The sequence below is a fragment of the Argiope bruennichi genome, chromosome X2, assembly GCF_947563725.1.
Source record: "Argiope bruennichi chromosome X2, qqArgBrue1.1, whole genome shotgun sequence".
Classification (NCBI taxonomy): Eukaryota; Metazoa; Arthropoda; class Arachnida; order Araneae; family Araneidae; genus Argiope; species Argiope bruennichi.
Genome location: NC_079163.1, coordinates 7,508,331 through 7,529,005, shown reverse-complemented (window position 1 = coordinate 7,529,005; position 20,675 = coordinate 7,508,331). Strand labels below are relative to the sequence as shown.

Here is a 20,675-nt window from a genome sequence, read left to right as displayed (position 1 = left end):
TAAATTGCCTCCAATATATATTCAGGGATCGCCAACATAGCAAAATAGTATTCGTTTTTGATTTTATGTCTCCCTAACGGAGACATAAAATCATCTTTAACTCTCCCTCCTCTAATTAGACTGGGAATACAAAGTTGCATCATACAATCAAGAGAAGTGATAAAATACTGTTTTAGAACGGATTGTAAAATCTTCCGCGCTTTTGCGCATGCGCTAGGATGGGCTTAATTCGACAAAATAGGGATGAGAGGAAAGATAAAGAAGGAGATGTTTAAATTTAACAATGAAGATTCACGGTTTTATGAGACGTAAACATTACAGATAATTAGTAATACAGAAGGAAAAAGGTACTAATGCACAGTAAAATATTTCAGAGCAATTTTTATTTAATAAAAGGGACATACACATTAAATCATGAAGAATGAATGAAAAATTTCTGTTCTTAAAATTTAGTAATTATTTTTTTACAAAATAATAATGATCTTTTTTTATATTAAAATGTTTCTTTTTTATGTTATTAAATTTTTTAATAATTTATTGTTGATAAATTCTAATTTATTAATAGCTAATGCAACAAGAAATGGGTTCAATAAATCAAGTCCAAAAGACAGTTTTCCCAAGAAAAAGCAAGATCTGGAGTAAAATTGTTGTGTAGGATTTGTTAGAATATGCATTTGGTAACAGAAAGTTTTCATTCTATACTTGGTATGGCGCAAATTAATAACAAATTATTATTTAATCTTTTCTTTATCCACAATACCAGCCATTTTTTTCCCCTGTGTATAGGCCAGTATAACAGTTGTACCACTAAGATTCCAGTTTCACTCCCTTCAATTAGTTAATCAATGAGATCTATAATCACCCTGTAAAACACTTTTATCCCTATAAAGTACTGCAGTGTTAAATGCATAAACATTAGAATTATTGTTATTGATGGAAGCACAAGTAACCCCATGGTGGTCACAAATCTTATCTACTAATTATATTAAATCGAAAAGGAATAAGAATTTTTTTACATCTTGTCAGAATCCTACTTTAATAAAATATATTAAGATTTCTACAGTTTGTATTCTTAATGTTAAATCACAAAAGCATTCATTATAAAACAAATGGAAGTTGCTTTAGATATTTATAAAGCAGTGTAAAGATGGTATTCTCAAATAAATGCATGTTAATAAGTAATACAAAATTTCCTTCTTAACTGTTTTAAAGAGTCCTCTAATAACATCATGATAATTAAACTTCTTGAAGAATTTCCATTAAACAGATATAATTACCAACGAAGAAAATCATTTATGCTAATAAACATAAAATCATATCCAAATCTTCTTGAAAAATAAACTTTCAATTTTAAACTTCATATAATTCCTCTAATATCATTCACCTTTCATAAAGCATAAAATCTAACTAATGATTTACAAATTATATGTATTATCATACACACAAGCCTTAACAGGCATAATCTGTATCAGTATTAATAAAATGATAAAATGTCCAACAAAACATTAAAAAAATTCTCATAAAATAATACCTTGATACTGGATGAACAGAGTGGAGTTTCAGTTATTAATATCCTATACGGCTTATAATCCTAAAAATAATAAACAAAAATTAAATTTAAAGATAACAGTAGCTATACCACTTTTTAAATTCATTTTCAAATACTACATACAATACAGGTGGTTTTTAAACAATTTTATTTTATTGCCGAATAAAAAAGGGCTCCCTTTTTTTTTTAACATTCACAATTTAAATTTTAAAATATAAATTCAAATGATATGCATTTTATTACTATTGTTTGAACTGTACTCTCCAGCAAAGCCGAAGGATAGAAAGACAGTGGAGCCAGCTTTTATGGATTACATCTGGAAAATCCAATTAAATGGAATGTAATGGGTAATGATGTGCTACTCCAACATTCTAAAGGAGCTTGAGATGTTGAAAGGAACCAAGTGACTGATTTCAGTAAGCACAATAAAAAGAATCCGAACCAATTTAAACACTGAAACAAACACTAAACAAAGAATTTAAACACTGAATTAGGTAGTAATTAAAACATTTCTAATTTGCATGCTTTATACTTTGGATTTTGACCAATAATGATTCAATATAATTTGTCTACTTTGATTTTAATGAAATCCCATATGCATATGAAATTTGAAATTGAGAGGTAATTGAGTAAAATAACTAGAATTTTAATTCAAGATAACCATTTTTAAGCATTTTATTCAATACCCAAACAAGCATTTCAAATGAAGCCAGTTTTCTATTTCAATATTTAAATCCATTTAGAAATAAGACTTTTCTATTAAAACAATAATTCATCTTCAATCTTTTTTTTTTTTTTTTTTTTTTCTTCTTCTTCTTTTTCTTCTTCTTTTAGCAAATTGCACATTTCTCACATTTCTTTTTAGCTAGTTTCAAATTAATTATGTAATTTTTAAGTTGTACAAGAAAAACAGATATAAAAGAATTAAATTGCAATTTGCATATATTATAAAAACAGCCTAACCCAGCAAATATTACTAAAAATTTAATATTTTTTGTCCTAATGTTCCCATTTGGAGAAATTTTTGGCAATATCAATATTACATATATATTATAGTTCTTAAATGGATGCACAAAAAAAGAAAAATTTGAAACATTTATTTGAATTCACTACAAAAAAATAACTATTGTACAACATAAAGGATACCAGAAATATATGATCAAATGTAACAAATAGTACATCAAAAGAAAAATATAGTGCTACTAGTACCTCAAGCAAATAAAGCTTACAAAACAAAACAAATTTTTTTAACTAGTCTTGATTTATTTGCTCCTATACTTAACATTTTACAGTCCTCCTTACAGTTACTCCTATACTTAACATTTATTTTTGCATTAATAGTTTCTTCTTTTGTGTTAGTGCAACAAACTCTTTACCTTCAAGAAAAAAAAATAACTTATCCTTAACAGTTTAAAGAATCATAAATGGCATGGCAATAACAATGATGAAACAGTCCTCTAACACTCTGTTTTTCAAATTAAAATAAATAGCACTTTTCATTGGCAATTCCTTTCAAGTAGCTAAAGTTTAAAAATGTAATGAGTAACTGAAAAATGAAATTGCATAGTTTTCACTGGCTATGCTTAACTAATACATTACATTTCAAGAATGTGATATTTCGTGTAACAAATACATAAATTTCATTAGAATATGTTAAAATTATATCCAATAACTTCAGAAGACAAAGATAATGATATTGTCCATTAAGTATCTTATATAATAGGACTTATAATAGTAAATACAAATTGCATAAAACAGAAAGATAACTTACATCATTATATGCAGTTTCTTCAGCTAAAATTTTTATGGTCCCTAAAATGAAACAAATTAGGATAAACCACAAAAAATTAACAAAGCTACATAAAAAAAAAAAAAAAAAGTAAAAAGCAACAGCAGTTGTTTACAGCTTACCAGTTTGAGTTTTGATTGTGTCATCTTCAATTTCAAAACTCAAAGGATTATTGATGTCTGTTGTGACAAAATGACTACAAGAAAAAGAACAATTAGCTAGGGTATTATGATTATTAAACAACTAAATGATGTTCTATTCATGTTTTAACATAATTTATTAAAATCAAAATCTACCTTTTAAAGAAAGGAGAAGGTTTCAAAACATGAGTATCTGCAAACAGAAAAAAATTGAATAAGATTTCAAGCTAACTTTTTCAAAACAATTATAAAAATGCAGGTAAAAACTTACCAACAAATTCTTTAGTAATTGTAGCCCCTTTAAGACTTTTGTGAAATGGAACACAAATTAGCCAAAGTTTCTTTTGTGCTTCCTTTAATTTTTCAGAAAATTTGGTCTAAAAAAAGCCAGAAAATTACACCAAAAAAGCATAATATTGATAAAAAAAGTATTAAAAGACTGTAAGAAAACAAAACTTAAAATATTTTTAGAAGATAGATTAGATATAAGAAATTTCAAATTCATCATCTTTTTTTTTTTTTTTTTTTTTTAACTTTTATATACAATGTCATAGACCTAAAAGATTGCATAATAACTTACAATCTATCTATCTCTACCTCTTTTTATAGTATTATTTGATGTTACTAATTTATTGCATTAATATATAAAATTTAAACAATTGAAAATATAATTTTTTATAATTTTGGACACCAGAATTATAAATGTAACCTTTTTTATATGTTAATTTAATTTTTATAAAAAGGCAAAACTATTCAGACACTTAACTTTGAAGAGGAAATTGCATTTTAAAGACAGAAATCCAAAATTACTTTTGGACTGGTAATTCATATGAAGCTAATACAGACAAAGAAATCTTCACAATGATTTACAAACATAAAATCTTTAATTAAAATCATACTGATGCTTCATTAGAATGAAAACTCTTAAAAATGCAGACATAATGTTGGAAGAAGAATTGTCTCATCCTGCGTGATAACAAAATATCCCGAAATTAGAGGGAACAAATTTGAGTAAAAATTAAATTTTAAGGTTCATCCAAGAGATAGAAAGGTATGAAATGATGTTAAATTTCTTGATAATTCTCAACATGTTGTAAGAAAAGCTACTATTTCCATTTTGAAATTATAACAAAAAAAAAAACCTCATCTCAAATATTCATAAAAAAATTTAAATATTTTTTAAATGAAAATATATTTAAGAAAGTCGATTTAATTTGCATTGTAATGATGCAGAATAGATTTTTAATTAAGTAAGGCACATTGCAGAATATGATTAGAAAGAGATAAGAATGGAGTTCTGTGAAATGATGAAGAATAAAGTTTAGAGAGGTATAGCACCATATAGATAAGGTATAGAGTGTAGTAACCACTCTTATTGTGATCTACTAGCTATTTTTTTAAACTTTTAGGGATAAGAATAACCTTTTAATTGGAAAAATGCTTTAAATGGAACTAAAAATTATGTTTTTTGAGCCAATAGATGTAATACTAAAAAAAAATTATGAAATCTCAAATATTATACAATACACTTGGGTTCTATTAATCATATTTAGTACAATATTTTTGATATATTAAATTTTAAAATCAAAAATTGCATTTAAAATTAAAAAATTCCATAAAATTAAAATTAAAAATTCCATTCCTCTGTAACCAAATCTGACCAACTTACATGAAGCTCTGAATATCACTATTTTAAAGAATAATCACAACTAAATTTCACAATCTCAAGAGTGCTATTAAGCACATGCTAAATGAAAATATAAATTAATATGTTATTAGGTTTAAATTCTTTTGATTACTTGACATGAAAGAGTATTACTGTAGTTTCAAATAGACTAGTATTAACTCTTTTATTTCACTATTTACAAGGTATTATACTGATATTTCAAAGAAAAAAAAAGGTGGGGTATTATGATACATTGATTTTATAAAGATTAATATACATACAAACGATCACTCAGTCAAAATTGGAAGTGGTAAGCATGCTTACCACTAACCATTATGGGTTATAATATCTTAGAATAATCACTGTTAAATATACTTATAAATTAAGCAAAAGGAGACATTTTGTTGGCATTTTTCAGCCCAAAAGAATGGAATTTCAAGGAACTGAAAAAATATTAATTAAACACAATAGGAGCTCTATTTTGTTTTAAACAGAAAGGTTATACAAAGGATTAAGTTAAATTGCATTAAAAAAATTGATTAATGCAAAAGATTATTAACTCTTAGCACTCCACTGGTTTCGCTACAGAGACATTAGGCTGTATGCATATTTTATGCTTAAAACACATATAATTCAATTTTTTATTCAAACAGCATTGACAAATCTTTCCTGAGACCACAATTATTAATTATGATTGCTAAGTAAAGCAACTGCAACATCTTTTAAGGAATATAACAGGCAAATGCAACCAACAAATCACTATATTTAATTAGATTTTAGATAGCAAAGAAGGATAAAGGGTTATTATAAAAAGCTTGAATTTGAAAAAAAAGCTGATTGCATCAAAACAGTTGACATGTCTCAGAAATTAAATTAAATGTATTCAGCATACTGCATGTAAAAAATACTGACAATTAGAAGTATGACAAGATGTAAGGCAGTAGCATCCCATAACGTTCTTTTTTAACTAAGAAAATCATGATTTAAAATTTGAAAGCAAACAATAGTCATTTCTGTGCGTTAAAAAATCATCATAACACACAAACAAATAGGTACAAGTGCATTGGTCTGCGACTGTTTGGTGCAGAAAATAGAATACTTCAATTAGATAATTTTTCTTTGATGACGTTACAGCTTGTGCTATATAAACCACTATTTTATCTGGATCATTATCTGTGTTTTCTTTCTTTCTTTCCTATAGGGTCTGCAAACATTTTGTTTCAGATCCCAAATCTTTCCATTTGCATACTTTCTTGATCATTCGAAAATATCGCTGTGGTTGGATACAGAGGTCTTTGTTAGTGACTCCCAAAATCACCAAATTCAAATGCATTAGATTATTTCTTTGGGCATTACTTTAAAAAAATAAAGTACATGAAAGTGAATTCACGAATAGAGCAGGCTCGATAAATGTCATTAAATCAATGATTCCCCAAAGAAATAAGAAATGTCCTCTTTATAAAATTACTCGATCAAAAATGACGAATAAATATAACTATAAAATTACTGAATGAATTTGAAAACATCTATATTGTACATTTGTAGAAATCACAGTCAGGGCCATATTAAGTTTTGCAGAGGCGTTTAGGTAATGCAAGACTCAGGTGCCAGCTTTTCTTCTTTTTCACCTTCGAAGTTAGATTTTTTAAAAATTTAATTTGAATTTATCTCTATTTTACAAAGCAAATTTTTCCATACTGAAATAAAACTTTTCATTATAAGCCTCTTTCTGGAGAATTGCTATCAATATCTTACATATACCACTATTCTAAGTGTAAATTTTAAAATAATTTTAAACAAAACTGTAAAAAATAGCAGCAATTTCAATGCAATATAAATTACATTTAATTATAAAGCAATACTTTAAAGCAGAATAAAACAACACAATATAAAACTAGCAAAAAGTGATTTATTAGGAATATTATTTGAATGACTTTCCAAAATTCAAATGATACTTTATTTTAAGTTGAATAAGTTTGAGTCTAACAAATAAGTCTAATCTAAGTCTTTGAATAAGTCTAATTTAAATGATATATTAAATTACTTTGAAAATGCCGCAAGAAGATATTGAGACTCTAGGTAGTTGCCTATTTTACCTGTTTAATAATACGGCCCTGCATAAAAAGTTGTTTAAAAACAAATAATGACTTATCATGAAATATAATATTAAAGAGATTTCATGGAAATAAAATATACTGAAAAAAAGATAGCCTGCATTAAAATGTATATTCTGCATTGCTTTATATGAAAAATTTATATCCTGCATTTCTTTAAAATAGTCTGCTTTCTTTAAATCAGGCATTAGCTGCAAATAAATTTTTCCTCCTCATAAAATTTTATCGCAATTCTTTTCATCATTTAGTTCACCAAATTGAGAAAGCTTTCCATGATATGCAGTTCAGTAAAGCTTTAGAATCCTGTTTTGCATTTAATAATCAGTTTACTACTATCAGCAAAAAATAAAAATAAAAAATAAAGCCTTTATGGATACATCTTATATTTTTCACCTAAGCAAGAAAATTTAATTGCTGGGCACATTATACTTTTTGTAAAAAATAAAAATTTATTTCAATTCAAACTCTAGCTAAGATTGCACAAATAGCTAAATATTTAAAAATTACAGATGGATGGAAGATCTAATTTCAAATGCAAGAGCAAAATGTACAAATCAACTGCTGGAGAGGAAATAAAAGACCTACAAAAATACAAACGCGAAAAAAAAAATCAATGAAAGATCGTCTAAACAGCAATAAAAAAAAATTATCATAGGGAACCTTTCGTTTTGAGGTTGCCAGATTAATTATCGGTATCAACACCTCTTGCACATAAGATCATATACGAAGATTTGTTTGGCCTTGACGGCCCTCAGTAATTTCCAAAGTGTGTAACAGCTTAAAACGGATAACCCATAAGATTGGCATTCAGTAGGCGATTACCACGCTTTAAATGCGCAAAAGGTGAAAGACAAATATCTTATTCCTCACATAGTCGCTTTTACAAACAAATTGCATCGTAATAAAACATTTTTGCCTCTTGTAGAAGCATTTCACCAGATCCAAATAGCTTCCGAGAATATACATGAAGTGAAGTAACTTCCTTTGATCCTTTAACGCGAATGGACTTACTATCGCTTGCTACAAGAGCATGTCCTCACACACAGCTAAGTGCGGCATGAAAGCAAGCATTGTTGTAATTTTAAATGCTGTAAATAAATTATTATTGTATTATATGATTACAGCCTGGCTGTAATGATTGGAGTCGATATAAAGACTACCTTCACTACATGAAACCTAACTTTAAATGAATTTAAAAGTTTCCGTTCCTTTCACAGCTGACGGGCAGAAATTTAGCACCAATTTTGTCTGACGAACTGGAACTTTAATGGCGTATAATCCCTAACTGCTCGATGGAATGGCAAAATATCCCCTGAAAAAGGGCAATTTCGTTTACTTAACAGATCTTAGAAAAATTTAAACATCAAGACTCGCTTCATATTTTAGCTTCATATTTAGCAACCGAAACAAACCCTTTTTCAATTAAAAGATATCAACCTATATTTCTCTTAAAATATTATCTTTCCTTTTTCAAGCCCTAAAGCAAAATGACTGGCATACTCAAATTTATTTAAGATATTCTATTGATTGGAATTACTATTTTATCTACGCTTTAAATATGATCTTATATTCGTCCGAAAACATGCAAATTAAGATTGTGCAACTCAAATTAAATCATCAAATCGAAATGAAATAACAGTCAACGAATTACCAAAAAAAAAAAATGAAGAAAATAAAAATTTTATCTATTTTTTCTGCAGCAGCAATAAGAGCCCGCATTTACTGAACCACATTTATAAATAGCTTCATTTTAGAAATTCGGAATACAGGTATAAGAAGTGGTGTTCCATCAAAAACATATTGAATAACTAATTTTATGATAATTTTCCTCTCTTGTGATGCAAATGTGAACTTCTTTTCTTTAAAATATCTTCACTTTTATCTTCTTCCTGGGGCTAATTCAACCATCTATTCTTAGTGAATTACTCATTTCATACTGCTAAAGAAACTGCCCTTTATTCTTTCATGTTAATTTGGTTATGTGTGATTAGCAATAGTAAAACCAATGTCATTCACATGCAAACTAGACAATAAATCACTTGTTCCTATTGCATGAAGATAATTATAATAAAATTTTTTAAAAAGGCTAAAAAGCTATGTAGTTTTAAAACAAAAGTATATTTAAAAAATCCTACGATTATTCATATTTGATACAATCCTGCTGATTGCATCCTCACATTTCTTTCTTTTTTTTTTTCTTTTTTTTTGGTTCTAGTAATAGGGTTCGAGAGAAAAGCTTCAATACAGAAAAGTTCACGTTCAAATTATTATTGTTCTTTTATACTATGATTACCTTCGTGACTATATTGCAGATGCATACTATTACTGAAAATATTCAAAAATGCAACTCATGTTTTATTTACATTACGGTAATAAAAACAAGTCTTTTCGACTTTAACGGATTGAATCAAAAATTCGCCACAACACTACAACTTTAGTTTCAAAACTACGTAACAAATTTCAACTATCCAGCTTGTAGCTCTGAGCAATCTCGTCTGAACATTCAGGAATCGAAAAATTATTAGACAATCAACTGTTTGACTGTTTATTAGTCAAATTTTGATACAGATCGTAAAGTCTTATGATAAAACCTTATACCGCAATTCATGCATTCAGCTTTTAAGTATCGTGTTCGCATATACATAATAGGTAAGACAAACAAAATAATTTCCATAATTTGAATTTAATCAAAACTTAATACAATACTCATTTTTGGTGTAATGACCAAATATGACATTTTAACAACTCTAACTCGTTCTTTAAATCATTTCTCTCACTCGCTCCATTTTTGAAGACAAGCAAACATAATTCCAGTTTTTTTTAATTTTATTTTATTTTAGGAAGATCTAAAATATAAAATTTCAGTTAATTCACAGGGTTAAATTGTTAGACGATTACAGCGTATCGTTTTGTATAATTCGTATGCAAAAAAAAAAAAAAAAATGAAAAATAAAAATTTAATTTTCGTGAAATAAAGGAAAAAAAAAATTAATTCCAATGATGAGTTGCTTCATCATATCATAAATGTCTTCCGTATGCAATTATTTTAACAAGAAGTCGATTGAATTTTCTTTAGTGAATCGATCTTTCTGTAATTTAAAATCAAACTCAATTGTCTTATTTATCTAATTAAAATATTTTTGAAATGTGTTTAAATCTAAGTGTATTATTTTTCTTATAAACAAAAAGTACTTCTCAGCTTAATGAATTTCCTATCTAACCAACAGTCATTTCTTCCTGAAAATAAATTACCTCCTTTAAATAAAGGTTGAAAAATTCATTAGCTTAAAATACCATTATGTGAATTAGTTGTATATATGCCAATGAAGTAATTTTTTACTTAAAAAACATTCAAACCAATACGCTTCATTGACAAAAATTTCTAAATGTTTCTAAAATGCCTAGGGAGATACTTTTTTTTTTTTTTAATTACAGCTAGTCACCCCATTACCACAGAATTAAGCCGTATAAGCAGATTATCTAGAGCAGGATGAGAGGCGCATTCAGAAATATTTTGAATAGTAATGAAATGGGTAAATTTCCAATTAAAAAAATCATGTTAGTTCGAATTTGAAAATGAATGTTAATGCTAAAGATCTGACCCATCTGAGTTAAGTTTTGCTAAATTTTTGGGATCTCAGAGAAATGAAACCAACGGAGTGCATGTTTTTGCTTTTACGAACCCATATTTACCGAATTTCTAGATTTAATAAATTTTTCTTTTTCTCGGATTAAAATGAAGACAAAAAAAACTCTTATTTAACGGATTATCTCAGAAAAAAAAAATTAGTATGGTTAAAAAAAATATATTGGATTGCTTTTCAAGTGACTACAGCATCCATCTTGTCGCGAGCAAATGAGTAATGAGGAAATGTATATATAATGAGTAATGAGGATGTTTGAGTTTAATGTTGGCTGGACAGTAATTTTTTTTCTTATCGCTCCCCATTCTACAACGCAGAAAGTGAGGTGTACTGGACGCTCGGTCTTACAGAACATGTGATTTTTGAAACACTGTGAAGCATAGTAAATTGTCGGAAAATGAAAACGTTTTTGTAAACAATGAGCAGAAATTGAAAACGCATTTGTGAAATATGATGAAAGACCGTCGAAAATAAGCAAAGCAGCAATGTAAGCTAAGTAAGAGCAATTCTATAGTTGTTAAATTGGATATCAAAAACACACCCTTATATGTACTCCCGGATAAAATGGAGGCGGGGTTGTAAAAGCTATTTTTTGCCTTTTATTTAAAGGACATTAATCCAAAAGGAAATGTTTAAATAGGATATTAAAAAGACTTATACAATGAGTTGTCTAACATTAAGATAGCACATACAGAGTATGTGTATTTATTAAAGCGCTAATTTAAAAATTAAAAAAAAAAATCCTCAGTTACAGCAAAATTTTTGCAATTCCATTTAATTATGTGTTTACAGAAAAAAATATCAAGTAAAAATTCCAAGTAGATATGTGTATTATTTTTACGGATAAAGACGATTTAAAATCGAAATATACGGATTTAAACATGAAAATTTAATTGCAAAGAAGCCACAATATCTCCTAATCAAGAAAATATGGGGAAAGCAATATAGAAATAACTAGATACTACTACAACACATGATATTTGGGAATTAGTACTATGTAATGAAGCTTACAAAATATTAACTTCAAGATGGTATTTACTATAAAAAGATCAGAATAGGGCAATTTAAATAATGTCTAGTTCCTCACAGATATAAATAAGAATATAGAGAGGATTATGAATTGACAATTTCACTATCAAAGATTTTGAAACAAAAATATTTGTCAGATTTCTAGTAGCTTTTAAATAGCAGGTAAAACAGCATTTTATGAGATGTATACTGATTTGTATGGAACTCTAACTCAAAATATATGTAAAGAGATACCAGAAAGCTATGATATTGATAAAAATAATGTTTTAATATTGAAGAAGGCATTGTATGGTCTTAAAGTGAGTAAGACTAGGAACTTTTCATAATCTCAATTTCTTTCATATTTTATCCTGAAAATAACTGTATTATCCTTATATATGTCAATGATTTTATTACTTTTGCCAAAGTTGTACAAGTGCTGCAGAGAGTATTTTTATCTGTACCTGTTAATTATGACATAACTAACCTAGGAAGTGGATTTAATCAATGTATATTTTTTGGGAGTTAAGTTTGATGAACCTACAGGGAAAATATATATGCACCAAATTCAATATATTTAAAAGATATTAGAAAATTTTAATGTTGATTCAACTGCTTAAGTATATAACTCCTTAGACCTAATCTTATTTATACTCATTCTCAAATAAGTGAATACATGCATATTTCCTTTTCGAGAATTACTAGATACCCTATTTTCTGTTATATATGCTGTTCCAAAATTCTTTTAAACTAAAAACTCATCATTATAATTTACTATTAAGTAGTATTACAGTTTATTATTTACTTACAAGAATATTGAAATATGCTTCAAGTTCTACATTATTAACTTATCAGAAGCCACTTCTAGGAATTTAATCATATAATCAGATGAATCCTCAGCTTCTAATACAGAAGATCTATCTTTAGTTGCATATGAGATATAGACAAAGTTTATTTGTGATGAGGAATAATAAATGTATTGCAAAAAGAATAATGGAGGAGATATTTGTTGCTTTTAATATGGTTGTTAGCGAAGTTCGTCATTTGTCAAAAATAATGAATAAATGTAAAGATTTAAAAGTCTTTTGAAACAGCTTTTACAATCCTTTGTGATAATTAAACAGTCATAACTTTTTCTAAGAATGCCACAATAAACTATGAAACAACACATATTGATGTTCGTTATTTTTAAACTGAAGATTTAACCAAGAGAAATTTGTTATCATCAAGTGTGTGCTCACAAAATTGAGCATAACAGATCTGTTGCAAGAGCATAGTTGAAATCAAATTTAATAAAATATGTTATTTTCAAAATTCTGAAAACAGGGAATATTCAAAGCATATATGCAAAAACACAGTGATTAACTGCCGAATAGAGTAAACTGTATTATTTTTATATAATCCTTTTTACAACCATTTTATATAAAACTTTTTTTTAAACTCTTTTCTGACGTGTTAACAAAATAACGACTTATTTTTGTATATTATCCTGCTTTTTCTCCTAGTCCTGATGACATCACCCAAATATGATTTCAAATGTATATCTTTCAGACTGAAGGAGATCTGAAGTGTTGAGAATCCTGATTGTATACCTAAAAGTCATAACCACTGAGTTTATCACCAATGAGGCAACTGATAAAATTCTTATAGCAGCCCTTTGGCTATATTGTTGATGTAATTACAAGTGTTTTATGTTGATGATTTGAAGATCTATTACATAAATTTTGAGATAATTGAGACATGAAAATATTGAAAACTAATTATTTAAAGAATAAAATTTCTTTTTAAATTAGAAAATTTTATTTATTAATTATATTTTCACAAAGAATGTTAGATCATTTATGAATTTTATTGTTCCCTCTTGCAAGAAAGGAGTGGTTTTCACTAATTTCTTATTTTAATTTTTAAAAAATCTTATGCTCTAAGCTTTCCAGATCCTTCTGTTTTATTTTAGAATTCATTGCTTCAATTTCAGTCTTCATCTGCTTAGCAGAATTTTTTTTATTCCTCAAAATAATGGATAAATGACGAGCAAAACATTTTTTTTTTTTTTTAATTTTTATATTTGGATAAATTGGGAATGTTTATTGGGGGCATATATGTTTTGGCTTCTCTCTTTTCATTTTGCTACAGAACCTGTTTTAATTTTCTGAGATTCCTTTTAACATGCAAGTACAGCTTCTAACTCATGGCAGCTAATCTGTTACAGCATAAATTTTTAAGATTCAAAAATTTGTCAGACAATCATTTTAGAAGCCACATGCATTTTAAGAATTGTATAATTATCTAATTGCTTATCCTATGAGTGCTAGACTGCCTTTTAGCAAGTTTAAAGTCAGTCAATTTTTTCTGCATCCTGAAATTTTCACAGTGTAAAATATAATCTGTTTTTATTTTACAATTACATATTTCAATTATATAGTATGCAGCATATCATAACAGCTAGCTTTATTTAAAAAATATCTTAACTTGTTTGCAAGCATTGCTTCTAGATAATGATTTTAAAAAATGGCAGTCAAAAGACTAAAATTCTCCTTCAGACAGCTGAACAGCACTATCAAAAAGAGTTCAAAACTATTTTTTGCTGTAAATGAAATCTCTATTAATGTTTAAGTTGTCAACCTTTAATGAAACAATATATTTCGGTGTTTAAAACAGCAGCCATCGTGATCTGCCTACTTGCTACTTTTCTAAAATAATATTTCAATTTGCAGATTTCAATTAGATCCTGTTTGACAAAGAGTATTCGCCTCAAGATCCTTCTTTCCTCCTCAAAGGAAAGCTAATTTAATGAAAGGAAAGCTAATTTAATAATAATTTAATTATCATTCAAGCAAAATCTTCTACACTATATTCATTTGTTTACCAGCAACAAAACTTTCCTCTCCCAAAAATAAGATAAAAGTCTTCAATTTTCACTTCCAGTTCTTTGATTTTTCTCCCCAGTCCAAAAAAAAAATATAACATCGTAAGTAAATTAACAGCAGCAACATCTTACATGAATTATTTAACTTTCTGATCCATCTTGAATGGGATTTTACTGAATATCTCTTAGCCCAAAATGAATGAGGATAGTCCTGACATCTTTCCTCAAGATATATCAGTCAGCCGAAGAGCAAGAAACAAAATTCTGTTCTTAATCATACTAAAGACAGAACTAATGCAAGAAAATTCATTAAACTTTTAAGAGCAATCCCTTTTAGTTCCTAAATTAATCAATCTTCCTTATTTCAACATGTCAATTTTTCAAAAAAATTTCATTTGCAATTAAAAATTTTAATTATTAGTTGCATTTACAATTTTGTTACAGCCTATTGCAATACTCAAATCCATCACTTGGAAAGTTTGCTATAAACCTTCAACACACATACAAAACTATGAATAGAAAAAAAAATTATCAAACATGGGAAAATTAATGAAGGAAGCCACTGATGATGCATGTACTCTTGTTATCAGAAGAATTAAAAAGCAAAATGAATGAAAAAAATGATGCAGAACCTGTGAACAAACAATCAAATAATTGGTAATTGCATGCTGATGTTTGTAGTACTAAAATAACTATTCAGTTTTAAATTTGCATTACTTAACTAGAAAAAAAAAATATGTTTATAATTTTGTATTAATAATTTTAAAAATGTCTTTTAATTTAGATTTTTTTGAATTACTTGAGAAAGACTGAGAAAATAATCATGACAAACTCTCAGATTTCTGATTGAAACTAATATTTTGACATTTTTAGAAATTGAAATCATTGAAAATAAATTAGTGATTTAACAGTTACATAATTTTACATTATGACAAAAAGTCTACAAGATAAAACTAATGCTATTATTATTTTGAATATATATGTTTCTATCTTCAAATGAATAATTAAATGAAGTTCATAGAATTTACTGACAGTTAAACATATGATTTTTATTAACATGGCATTAGAAATTAATACTGACTTTAACAATTTTTTCTGGAAAACTGATAAAGTCATGAAAACTTTAATATAAATTCCAAGTAGAGTGGGATTTTTTACTCTCTTTCTCAGATGAATAAGAAGGAAATACTCTTTTTCACATAAATATATGATAGTTTTTTGTTATTTAAATAGGTATTTTTGATATAAATGAAAAATTAAGGATAGAAGAACATCAATAACTCGAATGGTATAAATATATACACCAAATTATCACCATTATTATACAAATAGTGGATTTATAAAATTTAGTTTCATTAAATGACAAACAACCCCTTCTAAACAATTTCACCTTCATGATTTTAAAACAAATCATACTGCAAAAACAAGTAATAAAACAAATCATATTACAAAATAATATATGAGGGAAACACTGATTCCCACAGAGGGAAAAAAAATCTACAAACCTCCAATGAAGTATAAAAAGGGTTGTTTTCCAGTTCATCAAAAGTTTGGGCCATTGCGTATTCTTCGACAAAGAAAGAACAACACAGTCAGAAATTGAGATATACAACTAGCTAACAATCCTTTCAAATCCTATTCATAACCCTGAGCAAAATTCAAAAACACTTAAAAGTGAAATGACATAAGTAGCACGTAAATGCCAAACAGAATAGACAACAGGAAAATGGAAGGAAAGTTGCCATTCCTAACGCATTTAATTTTTGTAGTTTTTATTTCGACTGAAAAATAAATGCTTTGTCCTCACATATTTTTGCAATTATATTTAAAAAAAGTGTATTTTAGCAATATTATTTCAGGTATCAATATTCATGATTCATTCAATTATTCTTCTACTTAGTTGTATGTGTTTTTTTCTGTTAATAATCTGCATAGGGAAATTTTAAAGTAATTCATTTATTTTGGAACGCATGCTTATAATACTTGGCAGAGTCTTGAAGTTCCTTTAATCATTTTTTAATTAACTGAGCATGAGTTTAAATTTTTGTACATGTAAATTTCTGTATTTTATTCGAAAAATAAATATATCCTGGACTGCATATGAAATTATGTGAAATTCAGGAGACTGGAAGCAACATTTACTTGAAAGGATTAATTTGAAAAAGGATTTATCTGAAAATTGATTTATCTGATGTTTAATTATGATGTTACAGTGTTGTTCGGTAATTATATTAATTATTCTATTTTTAGAATCGACTTACTTGGTTTTTCAAACAACCAATCATCCATATTCCACGTGCTTGGGTAAATCTCTGTATTTTTACGTAGCTGAGGAAACTCGACAGCAATCACTCTATGGATGACGTCATGATACCAACAATTTCCACCAGCTGGATTCATCCCTACCAAACGTAAAATGACGTCAACGAGGGTATTATCTAAGCTGTGGATGGTCGCCAAGTAATAACAACGCGAGCGATAGCTCATCGGCGATGGATCTTTAGTTTCATCTAGAGATGCATAATCCACGATTTTTTGAATAACAAATAATATTGCTATTGTTATTTTTAAATATGCGTTCCAAATATCTGTTATTTCAATCATATTATTAATTAAAAATTATTACTTAATATTAAATATAAAATTTATTGATTGTAATTAATACTTAATTTATCTGTTTCAGCTTACTTCTTAAATTTTATTTTTTTCTCAAAACTATTTATTTAATTTATTTATTAGAGTGAACCATTTTCTGGAAACGATGAGTTAAAAATATATGTCATTTCTTTAAAATGTTTACTTTAGTCCTATATAATACCAATAGATGGCGCCAGCAGTAAACAGAGTACATGTAATCAAAGTCAATCATGTCACGAGCAATTAAAAATGATCTGTATGGAATAGTGCATCATCAAATACGAATATCGGTCACTCCCGTAAAGTGGAGCGGTGACTTCGCACTTTCCAGTGAAGCCGCGCACTTTCCGGTAAAATCACCGCTCCGATAAATTTCAGTGATGTGCAATTCAATGATACGATACGATAATTCCAATAACCGGTCCGTTCACTTTTCAATCCAATCACAAATTTCTTTCGAGAGCTTCCATTGGACAGATCGTATCGATTGTTAATCTCCAGTGAAGTCATCGCTCCGGCAAATTTCAGTGATATCGTATCGATTGTTACTTTCTATCGTGATCCAAAACCTGTAATCGAAATATCATCAGTAAGATCGTATCAAGGATTTGAATCACACCCCTCTTTGAAAAGTATTGATCACTTGTATTTGTGACTTTTTGATACTGGTTACGTAATAACCGCTCTGAAAATATTCGTCATCCCTAGTTTCATCTTTGCGATAATGGTCCGCGGATCTAAAGTGTCCATCTGTTTAGTGCATGCACTTTTAGTAAAAAGTTCCTAATTTTTCCTCCTAGGTATCTTGTGGTTGTGTGCCTCCGTCTTAGTATAAAATTCCCTTTAGAAATGTTATTATTAAAAAAACTTAATAAATCACAATAATAAAAATTAGTCGTTAATTTTATGGTATGTCCTTTGCTGAAGTTTTTATATTCGTTATTAAGAAACACTTTGCATGTGGAATTGTTACAGAATCATCTATTAATAGCAATTTGATTGAATTTGGTAACAGAATATTTTTTAACTAGAAATGGAAGCAGACAGCATACATAATTGTTTAAAAATCTAGATACAACAAGTCGCGTTTTTTTAATCGAAATTTAGAATTGGAAAATTTTGTGAAATATGTTTATTGTAAAACAATTATTATTAACAATCATAAGTTTTTTACCAAAGGACTTGAACAATTTCCATTCTATGATGGTATGGTGTGGTAGTTCAGTGAATCTCCAAAAATAAATCTTATATAATTTTCAAGATTTATTTGGGGGATATTGTTATCTTTTATGGATTTTTCTTATTTAAACTATCTTTAATGTTGCTTAATCAAAGGAGGGGAAATATCCTCTTACAAAAATAAATAAATACCTAAATGGAATAGGCCTGCTTCGCCACAGTACAGCTTATTTGTAAGCAATTTCGTATAAGGCTGAGATGCAAAGACAAATTGTAATTTGACAAAGATAATATCTCTAAACAGCAACAAATATATGTTTTTATATATTTTATATATAATATATATATTTATAACAGAAACAATTTATAAGGTTTTATTATTAATTTCTATAAATTAAAAATAAAAATTATCTCGTAGAATTAAAGTAACTCTTTAAGGATGTTTATGCATCTGTAATGGTCATTCAGAATGACGAAGCCCTTTGAAATAAAAACTGAAACTAGCAAAGTAAGCAATTCAGCAAAAAAATTCCGGAAAACTGAGTCACTTACTCCACGCAATAAACTGATGAATTTAGATGAACAGAATGAATTAATTATTTTGTCCAATTAATTCTAGGCAATTCTCATTTTTTCTATTTATTGAAAATAAGATTACAATTTTAACTGATATATCAATTAATTGCAGTGACAGAGAAATGTTACAGTTAAAATTTTGAAAAATCTGTTACAGTTAAAATTTTTGCGTGAAAAGAGTGTGAATCTAATGTTTATGAAATTTTGACTTCTCTGCCCGAAATAATTTTGACTCATGATCAGTATATTTTTTAAATTTAATATTACACAGAATGAAAATACTCTCTACGAATTTTATTAGAAACCCATATTGTTTCAATTGTAGGATATATTACTTCTTGAAATATTATGAAATGAAATGGTTTGAACTGCCGGATATTATATTTCTTGAAATATTATGAAATGAAATGTTATGAAAATGAAACTCACAGGATTCCGTGAATTCCAAAACTAGTTAGTATTATACAGAGTGTTTATTTAAAAATTGTAATTGTGTGAAGACTGACTGAAAATTTTATGAAAGGTCAAAAATTCATAACAAAAAAGACTGCATATGTCAATTAAAGTTAATGACTTTGATTAAATTTTCTAGATATCCTGCTCATGATTAGAAATTTTTAATGATCTTCATGAAACTATGATGAGAATGATTTAATTTCCCAAGGATAGCAATAAAAAATTTCATACGCTTAATTTTTGGAAATAAAAATTCGAAGTATAATTTTAATATTAAACCCATCTAAGCGCCCAATCTAATTTAAAGTAGAGATTTTATTTCTTTGAAATTATATTAAGAATAGTAAGACTAAGATTAATTGAAGTAAAATGCAGATTTTTTTAAAAAGAAAAGGCATCGAAAAATAGATAAATATATATATATGTGTATAAAACATATATAGTGATGGCCAAAAGTGTGGACATTTTTTGAAAGTTTCATGTTTTTCAACTTTGCGTGCTTGTAGAATATATTAATTTTCACTTAAATACAAATGTTTATAAATCAAATTGAAGGTAATTTAATGTAGAATTTAATGACAAAAACCGAATTACAATATCTGTATTACAAAAAAAGTTACGCTCATTTTAGTAGAACAAACAAACACAAATCGTTTTGAATAATGACGTGTTTTGTAATAAAAGCGTACTAGTTAATCACAAACACTGTTCTGAGGACCAATCGTCTGTAACTATAGTTTAGGTTATTTGGATGGTAAAAGAGTTATTGTTGTGGAAATATTTTGCGGAATGATGCATACTAGTACAATTAAATAGACTATTGTTGTTTTTGAATATTTTAAGTCATTTTTTTATTTAAACTAATTTTAAACAATGTCACCAACAAGAAGAACTGATTGGACATCTACAAAATGAAGCCGAATTGTCATATTGAGAGAAAATGGTCTCACTTATGCTGAAATTGCAAGACAAGTTGGTGGTTCAGTGACTTGTTCTGGTGTACGAAAGTTCTGTTTAGGTTATTAAAAAACGAAATCAGTAGAAAATAAGG

General features: G+C 27.5%; 1 protein-coding gene across 2 annotated transcripts in view; it reads right to left on the bottom strand.

Moving 5' to 3' along the window:
* The window catches only part of LOC129959946 (ankyrin repeat domain-containing protein 27-like), a 57,742-nt gene extending 41,232 nt beyond the window's left edge, over positions 1-16,510 (bottom strand). For both annotated transcript variants that reach the window (XR_008783485.1, XM_056072861.1), the window contains exons 1-6: positions 16,282-16,510; positions 3,750-3,855; positions 3,635-3,671; positions 3,461-3,534; positions 3,321-3,361; positions 1,532-1,591 (exon numbers count right to left, since the gene is read on the bottom strand). Coding sequence is in view for 1 of the 2 variants with exons in the window: in XM_056072861.1 (XP_055928836.1) it covers positions 1,532-1,591; positions 3,321-3,361; positions 3,461-3,534; positions 3,635-3,671; positions 3,750-3,855; positions 16,282-16,335 (372 nt within the window). In the remaining variant the exon portion in view is untranslated. The remainder of the gene's footprint in view (positions 1-1,531; positions 1,592-3,320; positions 3,362-3,460; positions 3,535-3,634; positions 3,672-3,749; positions 3,856-16,281) is intronic.
* Positions 16,511-20,675: the final 4,165 nt, after the last annotated feature.